Source organism: Poromitra crassiceps, assembly GCF_964638095.1.
Source record: "Poromitra crassiceps genome assembly, chromosome: 4".
NCBI classification, from domain to species: domain Eukaryota; kingdom Metazoa; phylum Chordata; class Actinopteri; order Beryciformes; family Melamphaidae; genus Poromitra; species Poromitra crassiceps.
Genome location: NC_139626.1, coordinates 36,344,093 through 36,365,097, shown reverse-complemented (window position 1 = coordinate 36,365,097; position 21,005 = coordinate 36,344,093). Strand labels below are relative to the sequence as shown.

The 21,005-nt window shown below is 43.6% G+C and overlaps 1 protein-coding gene across 1 annotated transcript; it reads right to left on the bottom strand.

The window, feature by feature from the left end:
• Positions 1-390: 390 nt before the first annotated feature.
• Positions 391-20,135, bottom strand: dnajb14 (DnaJ heat shock protein family (Hsp40) member B14). The gene is made up of 8 exons (XM_083635152.1): positions 19,994-20,135; positions 10,962-11,133; positions 4,608-4,753; positions 2,998-3,186; positions 2,620-2,705; positions 2,326-2,435; positions 1,795-1,967; positions 391-1,360 (listed from the first exon to the last, which is right to left on the bottom strand). Exons 1-8 carry the CDS (start codon positions 20,124-20,126, stop codon positions 1,236-1,238), a joined length of 1,134 nt encoding a protein of 377 aa, XP_083491278.1. The 5' UTR covers positions 20,127-20,135; the 3' UTR covers positions 391-1,235.
• Positions 20,136-21,005: the final 870 nt, after the last annotated feature.

Sequence of the window (21,005 nt, the reverse complement as noted above, 5' to 3'; positions counted from 1 at the left end):
TCAGTTAATACCTTTATAAACACATACAAGGCATTTAAGCAGTGGAATTAAAACAATGATAATGTTGAAGTTTTGAGTAAACAGTGAAATTATAGCAATGATAATCTTGAAGTTTTGAGTAGCACATGACTGACCTAATTATTCAACAGATTGCACAGATTTCCCTATCAGTTGATAGCACTCAAGACGATCGCAATTATTTTTTTCCTCACCATATAAATGTATTGACCCAGTTGAGCTTTATTAATACAATGCTGCAACTACTAGACATAGGTGTCAAATCTGAATCAAGCATGCAGTAGCTACAATAAAAACAGTTCTCGTAGATGTAGAAACATAAATTCATATTTGATTCAGTGAGACACATCCATTCAGTCTATGGTAATAACTTTTACTTTATTCAAATGATTAGTCGAGCATTAAACAAAAAATGTTGTTTTTCTCAGTTACTTAAATAACGCGATAAACTTCAAAACATTCAAAAATGAAAATGTACAACAATTCGTGAACAATAACAGTTTCAATGTCCTTCCATGGTAAGTCCCAACAACTTCACATTTTGGAGTAGACAGCATAAAATGTCCTCAGTAGCAAAACCACAACTGTTCATGGTCCATGGAACTCCATCCACACTTGCAGGTGAACAGGTAGCTAGGAAGCATTCGGCAGGGTTTTTCTGTGTTCTCTCTAAGAACTGCTATGGATCTGGGTGGAGACAGCATCTCCAGATGAACCTACAAAGTCTCCAACATATTTTTTTATGTCAAGCAGGTGATGCTGATGCGGTTAGTTACTCTAAAGATTGTGACTTGCTTATGCAGAATGCCTCTTGGTGTCTTGCTACTTGAAGCGATCAGAGCACATCGCTGTAGTTTACAATCAAGTGTCCTTTTCCTTCTTGTTTCCAGGAAAGCACAAGAAAAGCAGAGTAAAAAAAGGATCAGAGGCGTGGGTCTTTCTACACTATAAAAAAGAAGAGGGGTGGGGCTTAAGAGGGGTGGGGCTTTCTACACTATAGGTAGATTGCTTGGTGAGATGCAGCAAGGCGATTCCTGGGGCGCGGCTGGAGTGAGGAAAGAAGCAGGGGAATGTGGGGAGAGGGATAACTTAAAACTTCCACAGTAAGGCTAAAGTATTCAATAGGCATTTTTTGCTCCTAGCTCGAAGATTTCTCCTTAAAAAAACATGTACATATATCTATTCATATATATTTATATGATCTAAAAGCGTCCAGCTCATCCGCCTCTGAATAGGTCATTTAGTCTGTCCAGCTCCCTGCAGTTATCCATAGTCATGAGTTCTGCCTTCTTGCGCATACGGTCGTCCCTGTACACCTTGGCAGCATACAGCAGGTCTGTTTCTGGGTGAGACGGGCAGAGAGGCAAGTGTGAGCAATAAAACACCAAAGGTCCAATCAAACAGTGTTACCACAGTTACAAATCAAGCAGCACACATGGCAAGCTAAACAAATTCACATTTTAAAGTATAAAAATGTGTCTGCAAGAAGCTTTTTCAGTATAACCAATTATAAAACGGCTTGATGATCAAATAACCATGTATATATGTGTGTATATATATATTTTCTTATTTATATATATTTATTCATTTATTTATATATCCAATAAAACAACCACGTAACACTAGACATGTACTGGAGTGTGCATTTCCCTAAAGACTGAATTTAGCATGGTGAAGAAGTCAGTTCTGTAATACATTAATAGTTGAATGAATGCAGAGGCTACTGCATTCAGTGAGCTCATTCTGTGAGGATGGTTTTTGAACATGGCTACTCACTTGTCTGTCTCTCTTTCCAGCAGTTATTTCTGACGTTAGACACATAATCTTCCTCCACATTCTTCTCAATCTTCTGCAGCGCTGAGCCCTTGTACTCCAATCTGAAATCTCTGGTGACATAGTAGTCGACGTGCAGGTTTTCTGTCTGGCGCTTCACGGTCTGGCCCGTGGACCTGGGAGCGATGGAGAAGACACAAGACGTGTGAAGAGGACCGCGGAAAGTCTGACCTCCTCAAGGTGTTTAATTTTTCCAGACTGTACAACGAATATAGATGTGGAAAATAGGATAGCTAGATAGATAGATGGCTGTAACAGCGTAAGCGCACGTGGGGCCTGGCATATGGATTATTGAGCCGCCAACATTTGGTTAAAACTGTAAACAAGGTAGGAAGTGGACTACATTTCCCAAATCCTGTGATTTTCCAACCACTATGGCAAGTTAGTTTCCTACCCTGGGGACAAACAGTGAGTGTGTGTGTTGGTGTGTGTGTGTGTGTGTGTGTGTGTGTGTACACAGATAAATACACGCACGGTCTAGAGTAGAGGCTGTAGGGGGGAGTGGACACCATCAGCTGGCTCAGGATAGACACTAGAATCAGCACCACGATGGGCATCAGCTGGATAAACATTGAAAAACCACCCTACAAACAAAGCACATTGACTACGTCAGTTTAAACAACACGCACTGTATATTCAAGACATGTAGCTGCTGTATTTTTACATCTACTCCGATTGTATTTTGACTATGACTCAAATAAAATCCAGAAACAATTTTCGTATAAGAGATATTTCTACAAAATCCAACCCCATCTACTTAGTACGTACATCTCCCCTCTCTTCTGCCCTCTCTTGTCTTTGATCTGTCTGCTGGCTGTAGCGCGCTCTGCCGTTGGTGAAGGTGTGTGGACTCGCTGTGGACAGGAAGAGAATGTTAGCTTTCCAGTTGCACTAATTGACGACATGACTTATCCCATCAAATCTTGTACCTCCCTTAATGTTAATGACCGAGGTTATGATTTCATATCCCAGAAAGGTCAATGTGCTGAAGTCATTAAATCATTATCTCAGGATTCACCAAATAAACCCAAGTCAGGTGGCATGGTCCTATCTCGCTTTCACCTCTCATACATCACATGCAACAAAAATCGGATTCAACAGAAAAACAACGAGTGATGTAAGCAGATGAATAAAGCGCTTGCTTACACGAGGGGAAGCCGCCTCCAAAGAACATGTTGAACAGGTCCTCAGGAGTGATGTCAGCCTCAAAGCCCCTATGGAAGTCAAACCCTGCTCCATGTGCGTGACCCGGGCTGCTAGGCTCCTCCCCTCCCGTCAGGTCGTACTGCCTTCTTTTGTCTGGGTTGCTCAGCACTGCGTACGCGTTGCCAATCTCTGCAGGAAGACAGACATGAGGTGTCCAGGATAGGTTGAAAAAGAGTCATGCTGGAGGTAAATCATTCCAAAATCAAATATGCCATGTAATGGCCAGATAGTCAGGTGCTTAGGTTCCTCGACTCTGGAGCCACATGTCTTCCTCTGCTGACCAAGTTTTGAAACCCGCTAGATCTTTCTAGTGTGAGCCCAGCATTACTGCCTCATCTGGTTTCCAGTTGTCTGAATATATATTCAAAACCTGTGCATGACGCCTTCTCAAATTCCCACGACTAAATCTGAATCACACTGAAAAAAAAAAAATCTGTCAACCATCAACTGTACTAAACATCAACTGGTCTCACTTTAAGTATTAGTTTGTTTTTCACTTTAACAAATCAAGGATTACAACATTATTTTACTATGTCAATAAAAACCAGTCACAAACAACACTATTTCCCTCCAACAGCGAGGGCTAGAGTGTTTTGGAGCCAGTCGCAGTCAAGCATAAAAAAAGAAGTCCAGGGGCCGGTTGCACCAAGTGGTCTTAACTATGCCTGGTCGTAACTCCTACGTCGGTCTTAGTTAAGACCAGTCTTTAGAGTGGATTTATGCCTGTTGCACCAACACGGCTTACGTCTGGTCTTAACTATGCTGGTCGTAGCAATGCGCGTCCATGTGAATTGCCAGGGAATGCCCCCTGATTGGATGATGTTGCAAAAAATGTGCCTCGCGACCTGCTTGGAGCGTCACTGTGCCACTACGCTCTATCAGCCACTACTGTATGTGCATCACTACACCCTCCCTCATCCCACCCTCCCTCGCTCCGGGGGAAAAATGGCGGCGATTGAGCCAGACAGACAGTCTGAATGAAATTGAATGTAACGTTCCCAATTCTATGTATTAAATTCTAAAAAGTTAACGGCAACATTTGGGAAGGCTAAGCCACACAACTAGTTTGTTGTAATCTAACATCATGCTTCAAAAGACGGAGAACTGGCTGTGTTACGACGATGACGGTAAGGACTCAAAAAGGTCTCCGCTGATAAGACACGGAGATCGCTGTTACAGGCAGGCACTACGCCTCCTCCTGACCAGGCGTAAGAGTTACGCCTGGTCGTAGTGAAAAGAGGGCTTAAGCCGTCTTGGTGCAACCGCCGTAGCTGTTAGGTCGTAAAGTTACGACCAACTTAGCTTAAGACCAGTGTAAGACCAGTTGGTGCAACTGGCCCCAGGTGTGTGGGAGCTCTGATTCAAGTTCACAATAGCAAGCACGTCAACAATGCAGGCTTCTTTTGATGGCATCAACATGTGTCAGTCATCAGGGGTTAACTTAGACCAAAGTCAAAGTAAATGAGTTGACATATTTAACATTCATATCACATTTAGCATGGCTTCTGCTTCACAATAGATAGTTGCATATTATAAATCTGCATATTTACTTTTAAAGGCCTCTGTTGCTCCAGGCGCTTGGTTTTTGTCCGGATGGAACTTGAGCGCTAGCTTCCTGTAGGCCTTCTTCAGGTCATCATCATTGGCTTCTTTACTGATACCCAGCACTTCATAGTAGTCCTTACACCGCTTTATTCTGACAGAGGGACAAATATTAAAGGATTATAAATATTGTGCTCATGTGTAACAGCTCTATTTTGTAAGCATCCACAAGCTAGCGCTTCTCTTTCATGGGCTCTGGTACTCTGGCCAGGAAGTGGCAGAAAGGCAGGTCACAAACTCTCTATATCAAACCTGAGGTCTTCCTCCTGGAATTTGCCCATTGTGTTGCATCATGCCCTTTGGCTGCCACCTTTTGAACCCCCGGTCAGAACAGCTGCTTTTAAATATGCTCATGGGGAACAGCTGCTTTTAAATATGCTCATGGGAACAGCTGCTTTTAAATATGCTCATGGGAACAGCTGCTTTTAAATATGCTCATGGGAACAGCTGCTTTTAAATATGCTCATGGGGAACAGCTGCTTTTAAATATGCTCATGGGGAACAGCTGCTTTTAAATATGCTCTTGGGGAATGACAATGTTGGCAGTTCTGCTCTTTGTAAAACAGCTTTTTGCAAAACAGCTTGGAGTGAAATATAAGCTGTCTGGATGGTTCATCATGCTAAACTGACTAAATAAAACAATTGTCCAGCCTAATAGCTCCTGGTCATTCATATATATATATATAATATATATATATATATATATATATATATATATATATATATATATATATATATATATACAATGTTCCCTTTACAAGACACGAGACAAAAATAGCAGTAGTGTACAGAAAAAAGGAGCAGCAGAAGACAGAGAAAGAGAAAAAAACAAACAGTTGTCATATGATGTTAGCACATTTATATATCCACATGGACAAAACTTAGTACCGTATTAGGAAAAGTAATTGTCAGGGGCATAACCTCTTATAGGTAAGCATGATATACGGTATATAACTAGTCAAAAACTGGCATTGCTTGTGGGTCGTACACCAGTTAACGTGGTGTGTGATGACAGTCATATTGGAATCTAAAATGAGTGACATAGTTAAGTTAAATTAAGTTAAGTTAAGTTATCCTTTATTTATCCCCTTGGGGAAATTCATCCTCTGCATTTGACCCATCCTCTACTAGGAACCTTCCTAGAACTAGGAGCAGTGGGCAGCTAGCCTAGGTAAAACCAGCCCCCACGTGACCTGCTCTCTCAGTTCCCAGTCACTAGCGACTGAGAGCAGGTCTGAGAGCAGGTCACGTGGGGGATGGGTTTACCCAGGCTAGTGGGCAGCCACTGTGCAGCGCCCGGGGACCAACTCCAGTTATTTTGCCAGTGCCTTGGTCAGGAGCACTGACAGGAGTATTATTAACCCTAACATACATGTCTTTCTTGATGGTGGGAGGAAACCGGAGCACCCAGGACCGGGGTTCGAACCCGGGACCTTCTTGCTGTGAGGCAACAGTGTTAACCACTGAGCCACCGTGCCGTGACATGAGAGATAAACAATGGTAACTAGGAGAGCTGCATTGACTGGATGCAGATTACGTTTTTGTGTGTGGCTGTCGAATTAAATGTTACTATGTGTGTGTTTCTATGGCGACAGGTTCAAGTGTTTCACCAGACCACCACTGCTTGTGTCAGGTAGAAGTGGGCTTAATGACTGTAATGTGATGTAAACCTGTCAGGGTATTATGGCGGCATACACCAAGTGTTTCTGATGAGGTCACATGCAGCACTTTTTCACTGTGAGACTGTTACTAGAACACAGTGATCCTGATCGCTATCAAGACATGTTGTTACAGTACATATCTTAACCCACTGGAGCTTTCCCAAAGGATTTGGTAACTAAACCAGCAGGGGGCGAACTAACTCCCTTAGTCCAACTGCAATAGGCTGTGTGGGTTGCATCATGTGGGGAGAGTTGTAGAGTACTGCATGCTTCCTCATACATGTGCAGTCGCCAGTCGCTTCTTTTCACCTGACAGCGAGGCATTTCACCGGCAGGACGTAGAGCCCGGAGGATCAAGCTATTCCACCCAAGGCACCCCCCCCTATTGACCAGAGGAGGCACTAGTGCAGCGACCAGGACACATACCCTTAATCCGCCTTCCCACCTGCAGACACGGCCAATTGTGCCTGTATTCGAAATGTCACTCTAGACTTTTGCTGCCTTCCAGACAACTGGGACCTTCGGATTTTCTGGCCTCCTATTAGGAAAAGTGCGCTGGAATGGCCCTCAAAGTGGGAGATCCGACTTGAAAACTGGGAGAAAAAAATCGACCCCCACTAGGCTGGGAACCAGTTGTCTGACGTCACACAACAATGGCCGCAACCATGGAGTATGTAGTCCAAAGTATTAAATGCCTAAATAAAAATGTATAATAGAGTCTGTTACATTATGTGTCATTGCTGCTCCTCATTTTCATTTAAATATGTAAGGAGGGTGCTCTGCTCGTTGTAAAGCTGTCTTGCTATTTGCGAAACAAAAAAAAGTTTGTTGCGGTCCACCATGTTTCTTGGTTGCATTTTGCCTTTGTGCTCTGGAATGCTTTGAAGGTGGGGGGTGGGACTTTTCCACTGGGAAACACCCACGTCCCAGGTGTCTGGAAGGCAGCATTACTTCCGGTGTTGTTGCTACGCAAAGCTGGGGGTATGGGGCTCACTCTCTTATGGTTTACACCCACTGACACTAAACTCAATACAAAAACCTGTCTGTTTTACTGTTGTCTTGCTTGTCACTAAGTGCGCCCGACTACTACATGACTTTAGACCTGTTATGAATCAATGGGGTCTTTTGTAATATTCGGGCTAAAAACCGAAGCTCAGGCCACGTACGCGTCTTGTTTATTTACAAAATTCACATCCGCGCTCATTGTTTTGAATGGTGGGTTACCCCCAGTTCAGGGTCCCTTCCTGCCTCCTTTGCTCGCGTGTGTAACATTACAAATGGATGCCTGACCAAGCCGGAGGTAACACAGGGAATGGAACTTGCAACCCTCGCGTCGGTAGGCAGGGAATCTACCACTGCACTAGGGCTGCACGATATGAGGAAAAGCTGCGATGTGCGATAACACTGTTCAATATTGCGATGACGATATGACCTGCGATAAATAAATAAATGCTATAAACAAAAATATTAATGGGTAGGGGTGCTCCGATCCGGCTAAGCCACGATCCGATCCGATTCCGATTCCTGGGGTCACGATCCGATTCCAGAATCAATTCTCGATTCCAACGATTCTCGATTCCAGAATCTAGAATCGATTCACAATTATGTAGTTTTATATTGCAATAACACACAAAGGTAAGTCTAAGACAAAAAATGACAAATGTATTAATGCTGAACTTCAAATTCAACTTCTGAAGTATTACAGTGAAATTACACTAAATTACACTAAATTCATTTTGCAATATATGATTGTGTTAATTTAAGCATACGTATCAGTAAGTGGCACGGGATTCTCAAAGCCTGTGTTGAGGGTCATACGAACAAAAATGCACTCTTGAAGCTAAAAAAAATCCAAAACCAACAAGTTAATTACCGTAAATTCCGGACTATAAGACGCACCGGTCTATAAGCCGCGGGACCAAAATTGACTATTTTTTTCTTCTATAAGCCGCACCGGTCTATAAGCCGCGGGTGTTTTGATGTTTAATTACCATATGAAAGGGTTCGTGCACAGAGAGGAATGTCGGGAAAGAGATGGCTGTTTGGGGAAGCTCCCATTTATTAACATTTCAACAAAACAAAACAAAAGTCAGGTCACTAATCCCCAGACAAAATCACACAACAATAGGCTATATGTGCAGCAAACCTGTAACCAGAGAAGTCAAGTCACTAATCCTCGTCTTCCTCTTCTTCCTGCGTACTGAAACCACCAAAGTCCTCATCTTCAGTGTCGGAAACGAACAGGTTCAGGGTGGCTTCGTCAACCACTCTCCTCTCTCCTTCATTGTCACTCAAAACCAACGAACTCCTCTTCATCACTGTCGGCATCGAACAGCCTCTGAAGCCTCTGACGGCCCTCAGCGCCAGCTGTGGCGGCGTCATCCTCTTCATCCCGCAGCAGTCCAGCGTTTTGGAACCCGTTGGTGATTGTGGATGTTTTCACACTCCTATAATATTCCGTGCTGAGACAGTTCCTCCTGCTGCACCGTCCAACGCCTCACCATTGACTCATCGATGCCCAGGTTACGCGCGGCTGCTCTGTTTCCCTCTTTTAATGCGAGATTGACTGCTTTCAACTTGAAAGCTGCGTCGTGTGAATTTCTGCGTACCTTCCCCATGGTAAGTGAGAGTGTTGCTTCTACTGCTCGTCTTGTTGTGAATATTCCTTGATCTTCCTTTGTGTGAATTCGCCGAAGTTTGTGATTTTCTCCTGGTAGTCGGGGGAGGGAGTTGATGGCCGAGTGGCCGTTTGCTTACCGTAATTACCATATGTAAGTGGTCACGCACAGAGGGGATTGTCGGGAAAGAGATGGCTGTTTGAGGAAGCTCCCATTTACCGTATTACCGTAACATTTCAACAAAACAACATAACACAACACCACCGTTGTTTATTTTTACAGTGCACACAGTGTCCGCGGTGTGGTGAAAAGAGGGCAAGAGAGGAAATTAAAACAGAAGTGGATTTATAGTTAGAAAGAGTGCTAAAAAAGAGAGATTTTATTTGTATTTTTTTTTTTTTTTCTGAAAAAATCCATAGATAAGACGCACCGTTATATAAGCCGCAGGGGCCAAAAAACGGGAAAAAAGCCGCGGCTTATAGTCCGGAATTTACGGTATTTAGATTTTTACTTCAATGTAGAACAGTCATTTCTTACACATGAGATTACTTTTAGCCTTTTAGTCATAACGATTATTGAAAGATATTCCATATTCCAGACTGAAATGTTATAACAGAAGTGTATTGGCCAGAATGACATGAACATTTGGACACTTATTCAGCCGGTATCTTGCATGTTGCGTTCAGGTGCACTGTAAAAAAAAAGAAAAAAGAAAACGCGATAACACTTTTGCGATGTGTTCATCGCACATTTTCATATCGCGATGACGATGAAAATACGATTAATCGTGCAGCCCTACGCTGCACTACCCAGACGCCTGAGGTTGCATTATTTATCTCCCCTTTCCAAATCACCCCCCCGTGTCTCTCTCCCTCCCCTCAGGAGCAAGAAGCCTAGCCTCTAGCCTGAGAGGTTCCCATAGCGATAGCAGTGTGTGCAGAACAATGCAGAGACTGCACTGTCCTCATTGAGCCACAGATGAAAGACCTAAACATGAACGACTGAAAACAGTTTCCGCCATCACAGGAAATTCAGTTGTTTCAAGTGGCTATTCAAGTCTGAATGTGTTGCTTGTAGGAGTTTGTCAGTGACCCTGATAGCACGCCAGGAAGAGTCTGAAGACCTAAAATCCCCACATCCCAGGTCATGTTGGCCACCCAGACATGGGTTCTTTGTTCCACATTCAATTAATACATCAGAAAGATTGAGGGGTGCATAGAAGACAAGGCTATCAGTAGAAAGACAGAGACGGGATCTTTAGGTCAAAGAATGAAGCAGATTGAGGGATAACAACTAACAATCAAAAAGTGAATGACTGTTTGACTGAAAAACAGTCGGCTCATTGTGGAGGCTAATAATCGACATGATTTCAATGTTTACTGGCCAAACCAGAGACCGCATATACAAAATGTGACATCACCCATTGGTTTTCGGACGCCTGTTTTGAAGCCTAGAGAATGGCCGTCGCCATCTTGGGGTTGTTGCACAGCTCGCGTGAGACCAGAGACAGAGACAGAGCTGCCTGCTATTAGTCTGTGATCAGCAAGCTGTGCGATCACTGGACAGGCAACCTGTCAATCACGCCCAAAACATCAGTCTTTTCTAACGTCTATTTTACTCTAAATGAGTTACATAAGAATTCACTGCCATACAGTTGTCACGAAAGGTGAAATGACCTACAGTATGTAGACCAAAATCCTGTTTTGAACCAGGCTGTAAACATGTTTAATGTTAATATAACACTTTGATGTCGTTTGGCAAAATGTGTCCACCACTCAAGTGCAATGTCTTTAAATGCACTGAGGTAGCATGACGCTCACCAGCTAAACTGGGGGGGTTGAAACTGGCCCTCTAATCTGCATTGTAGGAGAGCACCAGAATGACCAGCTGAAGTGGGACAGAGGACAGTACCAACTGCCCGACGGGGAGGGGGGAGCGAGGCGGCTAATAAGAGTGAAAGACAAATACCAGACAGAAGTGAAGGAAAACAAGAGCATGGAAGATGATGGACTGCAATCCTCACCTCTGCACACCTTCAACCTGCTCTTTGTTGAAGCCCTTAGACTCCCCGGCTCCAGAGTCTCGATTTTCCCTCTCTGGCTGGGCTCCGGTCCTCTCTGAGCCGTCCGTCGGTCGCCGGCAATATGCACCATTCCCCGCTGAGCTCCCATTCTGTGTCAACGCATCCAACAAGACTGGAAGAGGGAGGAGAAGACAATCAATGTGGCATGAGGAGGAGGAGTGTTCCAAACTAGGCCGATGTCATTCATTAAATGTGGTCAGAGTGAAATGTTCTATGGTCTTTTGTGATTCTGTATATAGCTGAAGTAAAACCTTTATAAGGATGTTACGAAAATGTCAATGGGAAATTCAAATTGAATGAAATGCTTTAGGCCCCCTGCCGAGCCCGGAAGAGGGCGTGACTTTGGCACTCTATATAAGACAAATACGAGGCAATGACAAGTCATTACTTTTGTGTCATCATGCAAGTGTCCAGGCTGTAACGGACCTCCAAAGTGAGGGTAGGATTAGGAATGGCTGCAGTGTGAGCCATATGGACAAACAAGAGCTTATCCATAAACAATCCATTCTTAACATGAGTGCAATATGCAAGCGGACTAATATCCTGCCACTGCGTACTCAACTTAGCCCTCTATACTACCTTGAACTACACAACACAATATGCATTGGTGGTGTCTTGATGCCACCTGTCTCCTGCCAAAATACAGGTACTAATTTACAGTGACAAGACCCCTTTGATGCTACCAGCCATGTGGGCAGGGGATCTTTTTTTTTAGAGAGTAATCTCTTTCAAGCTTTTATTTATGTGAAGACGGCTAACTTAGCATAGATGCTCTCTTCCAGCAAAGCCCTGCTTCATATTCATACAGTTATATTAGCACCTAGGAGACGCCCAGAACAGTTTTCTGCTGTTGGCCACTGAGCAGCTCTACTGGAGCAGATTTATCCACGGCCCAACGACTCAACCCAGTCCACTTCCTGTCACAAACCTGCATCTCTAACCATGAGACTATGATGTGACGTCCCCTGCCTAGGCAGCTTTGAATGTTAGTGGTTCCAGGGAGCAGTGAGAGGCAGCCTTTACTTTTTTTTTTACTTCAATACCCAGAAATCATGTCCGTAAACGGCAGAATCAGAATCAGAATACCTTTATTGATCCCGGGGGGAAATTAGGACCATGCTACAGTTGCTCACACTCAGATAGGGAAGAATATAAACTAGGGCTGCACAATTAATCGTATTTTCATCGTCATCGCAATATGAACATGCGCAATAAACACATCGCAAAGACTGCCTGAAACGCAATGAATCACAAAAGTGGGTTGATTTACATGCGTCATGCATTCCCACTCAGCATCTGATCATTTTGTTTTAAAATGACCCCCCCCCCCCCCCCCCATGTAGACGGGTGGAGTGAGTCCATGGCTATGATGTTGACTGACTCAAAGTGTCTGATGCCCTGAGGGAGGAGTTAAAGAGTTTGATGCCCTGAGGGAGGAGTTAAAGAGTTTGATGCCCTGAGGGAGGAGTTAAAGAGTTTGATGCCCTGAGGGAGGAGTTAAAGAGTTTGATGCCCTGAGGGAGGAGTTAAAGGGCTCTATTCTCCCACAGGCCATCGGCGCTATTACGGGCCTTAACCGCAAAAAAACGTGCCTTGCGCCTGTTTCGGCAAGATAGCAATAGGCTTTAGGCTGCCAAATGCGCTTTAGGCCGAATGGGCGTGGCGCAGTCCCAAAGTGGGCGTGTCGGCGCTAAATACCAGCCTAGTGATATCTTGGGAGCTGGCCTACATTTAGCGCTTTGCGCTTTTGAAAAGCAGGCCTATTCTTTGCCTTCACTGCTTCTTCTCTGTCACCCTTCTCTCTCTCTCTCTCTGAGTTCCCAGCATGCATTGTGTTTCTTCATTTCGCTACTAAATAGCCACCAAATGAGCCAAAATAGATATAAAAGGTAGTTCTAAATTAATGTGTAATGGTAACACAGCCTGCCATTGTCAACATTTCAATATTGGACCAAATAAAACCTCGAAATGAAAACACCACCCTATGTGAAACATATATGTCCTCCTGGGCATATATATACCCCTTGTCGAGTTAACGTGATTTAGAGAAGTAACAGCGGAACGCGCTTCGGAACGCGCTTCTAATGGCATCTGCTATACTGTGATGTCCCTCCAATAACTTGGCCCTATTTCACATTTAGTTTTACAATAAAAACACATTTATGCAATGACTTGACATAATGTAGGGTATATTTATGTGCATCATCCTTCCTGCAGCAGGCGAGAGAAAATGATATCTTTCTGGACAAACTTTCACCAATCTAATAGGCTATATTTTTCTAGCTGATGCATAGAACATTATTTTCACTTTGATCTTGCTATAGTGTAGCGTATTTACATGCTTGCAGTATTGAAACTGCAGTTAGATTGGTTTGAGAAGCATAATAATATGGAATAATAGCCTATAATGCAGACAGACAGGCTGGATGAAGGGAGGGGGGGGGGGGCAGAGCGTTTGGCTTTCGTCTGGTTTTGCGGGATCACTGGAATTGGAGCTAAAAAGGCAAGCGTGCGATTCGTTTATTGCACTTATCCAATGAGCATGACGGTGCATAATTTTACGCCTAAAAGGCGTGGTTGTAATGCTTTGGGCTGCATCTAGCGCCAGCACGACGATATCAAGTGCGCCTTTCCACGCCCACTGCTTTGATCTGCGCCTGCCGCTCGGCCTAGAAACTGCGCCGATGCAACGATAGGGGCCAAAGAGTTTGATGCCCTGAGGGAGGAGTTAAAGAGTTTGATGCCCTGAGGGAGGAGTTAAAGAGTTTGATGCCCTGAGGGAGGAGTTAAAGAGTTTGATGCCCTGAGGGAGGAGTTAAAGAGTTTGATGCCCTGAGGGAGGAGTTAAAGAGTTTGATGCCCTGAGGGAGGAGTTAAAGAGTTTGATGCCCTGAGGGAGGAGTTAAAGAGTTTGATGCCCTGAGGGAGGAGTTAAAGAGTTTGATGCCCTGAGGGAGGAGTTAAAGAGTTTGATGCCCTGAGGGAGGAGTTAAAGAGTTTGATGGCCACAGGCAGGAATGACTTCCTGTGGTGCTCTGTGGTGCATCCAGGCCCGTAGATACCATTGAGGACACCGAGGTCATGACCTCGGTATTTTCCACACCAAAAAAAAAAAAAAAAAAAAAAAATGAAAAATAGCCCCGGTCCCCAGATCTATTAATCTGTCATTGATGTTTGAATGCGACAGTTGATCGGAAATGCAACAATTTGCTTCCTCTCTGTGTGCTATAGAAGGAAGAGAGATAACTCACAACATTCAGATTTTGCATTGAGGCTAGACTTTGGGGACAGTTCTATTGAAGTGAATGGGTAAGTAACTCCCCTGTAAGTCATGTTTGTGTAGATGGGCCATTGTATTTAATTGAGCAGTATTCTGCCATGTGACCTGTATGCAGAATATAAATTATATCATATGGGGAGACATTTATTTTTTGTATCATTTTAAAGCAACAGCACAGTAAAGAGGATATTAATCTAACATGATGTATGTAGTTCTTTATAGATCTAGCCTCTTCATTTTGCTCTCAAAGTGCACCAGATTGAAGCATTTTACTTTAAAATTGACAAAATTTTCAATCCGGGGGGGGCAGTGCATCTGGGTGGAATCAGTCTTGCACTGAAAAAGTGCTCCTGTGTTCGACCAGCTTGTCATGGAGTGGCTGGGAGACGTTGTCCATGATGGAACATAACTTGGACAACATCCTCCTCTCTGACACCGCTGTCAGACACACAGCATGCTGGTCTTTACCAACCTGGCTGCTCTGGTGGTCTGTGATCACTATAGGATAACAAAGGATACCAGAGAGGGACAAGAGAGGTAGAATCATTTTGAACATTGACTGCGTGGACTTGAGTATCCCGGTTATGAGGCTTATCCTGGTTTTGATCATATTCGGGATATGGCGTTTACATGGGACACAGATAAATCTGGTTATTCATATCCCTGTATATACACGATAAGCTCTAGTATCCTGGTTACTGATTACTGCATGCTATATATATAATTTCTTAAATTATTTTTTGGGGGAATTTTTGCCTTTATTGGATAGGACAGTAGATTGACAGGAAGGGGGGGAGAGAGGGGATAACGTGGAAAAGGACCATGCGTCCCGGGTCGGCCATGCCAGGACTAAGCCTTTGTGTTACGCGCTCTACCAGGGGAGCAGCCGGGACACCCCCTACAGGTGCCTGTGATCTTTACAGCACAAACCAGCATCATTATCATTATGTTTGATTTTCGCTCGTTATTTATTGGGTGTGTGACATCATGCACCTTTTTTGGGCCAAGACTGTGTGGGATCCCTTGGATCCCCTCTTCACGGTGGTCTCTCCCCGTCACAACACCTTCGTCCTGTAGTCTCTGTACACTACAGACTTGAATAGGTCAGCATTTCCAATGCTTTCTTTAATCTAAACTGCCAAGTATATTTCATTCTTTCATCACTGAAATACAAAACTCCATTTCCTCATCGCTCCAGAAGTGAGACTTGGCTGAAACCGTCCCTGCGCAGGTAGTCTAGTCTGCTGCAGTCAGAAACCAGGATAAGATGTATACATGCAACAGTATCCCGGCTTCTTTTGGAGTACTCCAGCTAGCATAATCAGGTTCCTCAAAACCCGGGATAACGGCTTATCCAGGTTTCTGAAATCAGGATATGTTGTTTACATCCACAAACAGTCAATGACTACGTTTACATGCACACAATATTCCACTATTATTCGGAAAATGAAAATATTCTGAATTTGATAAGGGTCATGGAAACAGCATATTCCAGTTGCATTTTCCAAATTTGCCCTTTTTCTGAATTTAGCATTTTCCGATTAACTCATTCATGGCCAGTTTAGGACTGCCAATATTTAGCACAGGCCAAAGATTTTCATAATTGTTGGTCATCTTTCAAGACCCACAGTAAATTATCTATTAGCACCAGAGTGATTTGCAATACCTCAAAATGAAGATGTACGTCTCTGGGTTCACCAGGAAAAAAAAAGTGAGCTTTTAGCATGTTCTGTACTCTACTTATAGCCATTTATATACACCCTGTTTTCACCCAATAGGTCTCTCTGGGATGACAAACAGGAGAAAAGTCAATTTCTGTAAAATACACATTCTCAAGCAGAACTCGCTCTCAATTCTTTTATTTTGAACTGTATTGACATCAGACATGTAAATACTATTCGTTATGACACAAATGAAAATAAATAAATATATATATATATATATATATACACATGAAGTGCTTTTTTTTTACATTCAACAATACAGCAGTGTGAGTGAGTGTGCAGACAGACACACAGACAGACAGACACACCGACAGACAGACAGACAGACAGACACACACACACACACACACACACACACACACACGATCCCCCTTCGTTGCGTGATTTCTAACCCCACATAGGATAAGCAATAACCACGCCCTGTGGCGCCGGGATTGGCCAGGAGCAACACTGGAGGGCACGCAGCCCAGCGATTTCATGAACCAACTGAATAGCTCTTGAGAACAGACAGCGGGCTGCTCTGACTGCCGCTTCTGCCGTGTGTTTATTTTGTTTTGTTCTGGTGCACCCGTCCTCGTCCATGTCTCCCTGACTGTCCTATCCTGCCTGCTATTTGATCGTTCCCGTTTTCCCCACGGCTATTCAACACGTCCTCCTCACCGCCCTCTGATCGATCATTTCCTCATTCCTCCGATGATCAAACGCATCTGTGGATTACTTTCTCCCCTTTTCTCCGGCTGGCACACAGGAAAGCGACCAGCTCCTGCAGCGCGCGAGGGGCGTTTCAATGGCGTTTCTCCTGTCTGCACAAGGCAAGCTCCTTATCCGTTTTCTGCTTTTGCTCTTGCTCAATTTCAAAACAACAGCTGCGGTATGTGTTTGATCGCGTGTTGTCGGTTGTCTTTGAGGTTTTAGGGACCTGATACCATGTGACAGGCTGGGGAAGTGTTTTAACTATGCGCTGCACGAATAAAAACAAAAACACGTCAAACACGTCATTGGCCCTCTGGGCTATTCCTGATAACACGTCAAAGACGTCATTGGCCCTGAATGAGTTAAGACATCTGGGTTATTCCAGTATTATTCGGGTTTTAGGAGGATTCTTTGATCATGTATACACCGCATTCGGAATATGCGTCTCAATCAGGGCTTTTACCGCAGTTTGCGACGCATGTTGCCTGTTTGTGGTCAACTGATGTGTGCTAGAAAGCTCTAGAAGAGGCGATATCATATAATCATATAATCCATCATCTCTGTCATGCAAAAAGAAAAGCCGACATTTCTGATTGGGAGATGAGACATCGATTTAAAGAGAGAGATATTTAAAGAGAGTGGTGCCCACGGAAGTCCACAATGCTTGCGAGCCTGCGAGGTAATAACATAGGCTACTAGTAGCCTACTTTTTATGAAGAACTTGGATGTGCAAATATCGCAACGCCAAACTTTCCAGCAGCAAGATCCTGAAATGGACCAAGTGATCCTCTGTTTATTCTCAACAGAAAAACTCTGCCCACGTGCATCTCTCTCTTCCCCCCTCCCTTACATGTCGGGGAGGGCGAGCTCCGGGTGCATGTAAACGGGAATATTAGTGGATTATTCATTTAGTCGGAATATTGTCATTTTCCGAATATGGGCAAAAAGCTGAATATTGTGTGCATGTAAACGTAGTCATTGACCGTTTAAGTGGTGAGTGAGAGTGATGTGAAAATGCTAGGCAAATGCTGCTTTGTTTGCTCTCCGGTTTGTATTATATAGAGCTGCAATGATTAATCAATTAATCAATCGACAGAAAATGAATCGACAACTATTTTGATAATTGATTAATCGTTATGAGTACAATTTTAAGAGAAAAGGTCTTTACTCCTGTATGACAGTAAACTGATATTATCTTTGAGTTGTGGACAAAACAAGACATTTGAGGGCGTCATCTTGGGCTTTGGGAAACACTGATCGTCATTTGCTACCATTTTCTGACATTTTATAGACCAAACAACTAATCGCTTATGAAAATAATGGTTAGTTGCAGCCCTAGTATTATATGTGCAGTCCTAGGTCTCACACAGGTGCAGAACGTATGTGCAAGTTGTTGACCTGTTGATGGGCGGTAGTCTTTGTGGTGTGTGGGGACACAGGCGACATGAGGTGATGCAACAGTCAGCCTTCGTTGCTGCTAGTCCTTTCAAGTTGAGTTGGCGTGTTCCAGCCTTTACTCTGTCTCCTTAACTTCTTTGTCATTGTCATACTAAAATGTGAATGGACTGCCCACTCACCTGCTTTAGGTTATGTCTAACACTGTTCCATGTCATGTAGACACAAAAGCATGAAATATCACAGCTACTTGCAGAGCATTGACATAAGGAAAACAACCTTTTCAATACAATAGTAGAGATTATGTATCTCTAAACCTCAGGTTCTGCTCACAGCATTAAACTGTGTGATACTTTTTTTCTACAGTTGGAATGTGCTTGTTGATACATGCAACTAAAAGCACAGTGCACAACATTGAGACTGCAGAATATCGGGTCATGTATCTACAATATATGGGGAAACAATATCTTCAAACTTACTTGTAATTAAACATTTAATAATGAGATATCATGTACAATGTCACAGAGCCTTTTGACCTTCTACAAGTATGACACTCTAAACAATGGGATACAATTTCATTTTCTCAAGCTGCCCACATGTCAGACACTGACACTGACAGTCCATTAGGTTAGACAGTGAGGTCGTGACACAAGATGGTCTAGAATGAACAAACTCACATCATCCATTAATCAATTGTCTACCACATAGGGTGGTGGTTGTGAGGATACAAGTCCTAATTGATTTATTTTACACCCTACAAGTGTTACCACCTATAAGGGGCTGAAGGTGGGACATCTATATTAGAGTAACCTCTATGTGCTTTTATTAATACTACTGATGTGTCTTAACATATTTCTGTAACTGTTACAGCAATTTGTCTTTTCCTAATTGTCACTAGCACCCAGCATCTATATAACGTTACTTGTCAAGCTCCAGCCATGCTTTGATAACCTACTCACTGGGATCACTGTCAATGTGAGTCTGATTGCATTATCGATCTATCCAAAGACCTGGCTGAACTCTCTTTTTTCTGTTTCAAGTCATTTCTATTCCAGAGGAGGAGGTAACGAGTTACAATTTACAACTGAGAAGCTACAATCGGGAATCTGTACACATTTTCCTTTACCACTGATCCATTAGCTACTAGAAAAGATATTGCTGCAAAGCACTTTATGCTACATTTACAAACCATCTGAAGGTACAGACCCTGTCAATCCTACCCTCACACCCGGCCGCCTACTCTCTTCTTTCAAACAGTAGTGGGCATTCCACTGGATTCGCCTACACGAAATGCTATACTTCAATCTGTAGGCCCTCTAGGTAGGGTCAATCATTCATTCATTAAAGGGAGTCTGTGGCCTGGCAAGCCTGTTTACCTCGCTGTCGCTTACCTCCTCTGCCCTGGCTGAAATCCCTGCTCACCGTTCCCTACAACTACACAGTAGGCGAAATGAAAGCCTAGGGCTAACATTAATTCGTTCCCAAATTTAGCCACGACTCAATCCTCTGCACCAGAGCCCGTAGCTAACACTGGCTAGTTAACGTAGGCCTATTATATTATTTTGAACGTGATCGTGTTGTTATAAACGCTACGCTAACGTTGTTTATTGCTTATTTGCTTATATAACTAACCTAGTAACGTTACGTACCCGTAGGTGTTATTGTTGTTATACTGTGATGTATGCAAACAAGTGTAACGTTACAGTTGACAGCTAGCGTTAGGTTGCGTTAAACAGCGACAACTATAAACGTTAACTATTTAGCTAACGCTAGCTGCTAGCAACTGGTTATTCTAACGTTTCAGTAGGGCTATCCTCGCCAGTCTCAGCTAGCCTTTGACTGTTGGACAGGACAGCCAAGTCAACAACAACAATCGTTACCTTTGGCTCTGTCAGTTGGATAGAGCTTCTCGGCTTTATTGAGAAACTTCGCCGCTTTCTCTTTATCTCCAGCTTCGAGGGCTTTGGATGCTATATTTATGCATTTTTCTGCTTCGTCTCTGTTCCCTTCCATCTTTCTTCCTCTTCCTCCCCCGGCTTGTCAGCTGACCATTCGTCACACACCACGTGGTTGACTCTGGAGCGCGTAGCGTCAGCGTTGTGGGCATTGAGATGGTTGTGGGCATAGGTTGTGGGTACGGGGCCCATGGTACCGGGCCCCCAGAGGTACTGCACAGGGTCCACCCATTTTTGTCAGTAGTTTGTAAAAATAAATAAAAATAAAAATAAAAATAGCTATACTGAGTAAATAAGCTAATTTTGACAAAACTGATTTACAAAGCAAATGTGATGCAGCAATATGCAAAACACATTGTTCGCTGCTTCTTGCTTTTCTAATGTAATCTAAGACGTGTCAATCCTGATATCCGTGTGCACTGATTATAAATGTTATTATAGGCCACGCTTAAAATTCAACACACGTTTATTTGATTTTTAATCGTAGGGGGCCCCTGCTCTGTTTCTCTATCAACCAAGGGGTCCTTGAGCTGAAAAAGGGTGAAGACCCCTGCCATAGACAGTCAATGCCATAGCCTGGGACAGGAGAGGATCCTCACTGGTACTGTACTTCAGGTACTGCAAGCTGTGTCAGCCTGTGGCATCGTGGTGGCACCTCGGTTGCAGGTATAGTAGTCGTGGTACGTATCTAATGTTGTCCCTATAGGCCCTTGCAACAGCAACCGTTTTAAGGTGGTAAAGCAGGTGTAACCAATAACATTACCGAGGGCCCTGGCTGGCACTGGAACACCTATAATGCAATAGAACCATCATGAATGATATTGGTTACACCTGCTTTACCACCTCAAAACAGTTGCTGTGAAATGGGTCTATGCAGGCATTAAAAAAATGCCACGTGGTGCCAGCCTGTCAACTGTCATTAGAAGGATCCTGGTGT

Coding starts and splice junctions, on each gene's coding strand:
- dnajb14 (XM_083635152.1), bottom strand. CDS start 20,126: ATGGAAGGGAACAGAGACGAAGCAGAAAAATGCATAAATATAGCATCC. Junction 2,706..2,997: donor TGGAGGCGGCTTCCCCTCGT/GTAAGCAAGCGC, acceptor TCCTGTCCACAG/CGAGTCCACACACCTTCACC. Junction 2,436..2,619: donor GGGCAGAAGAGAGGGGAGAT/GTACGTACTAAG, acceptor CTTTGTTTGTAG/GGTGGTTTTTCAATGTTTAT.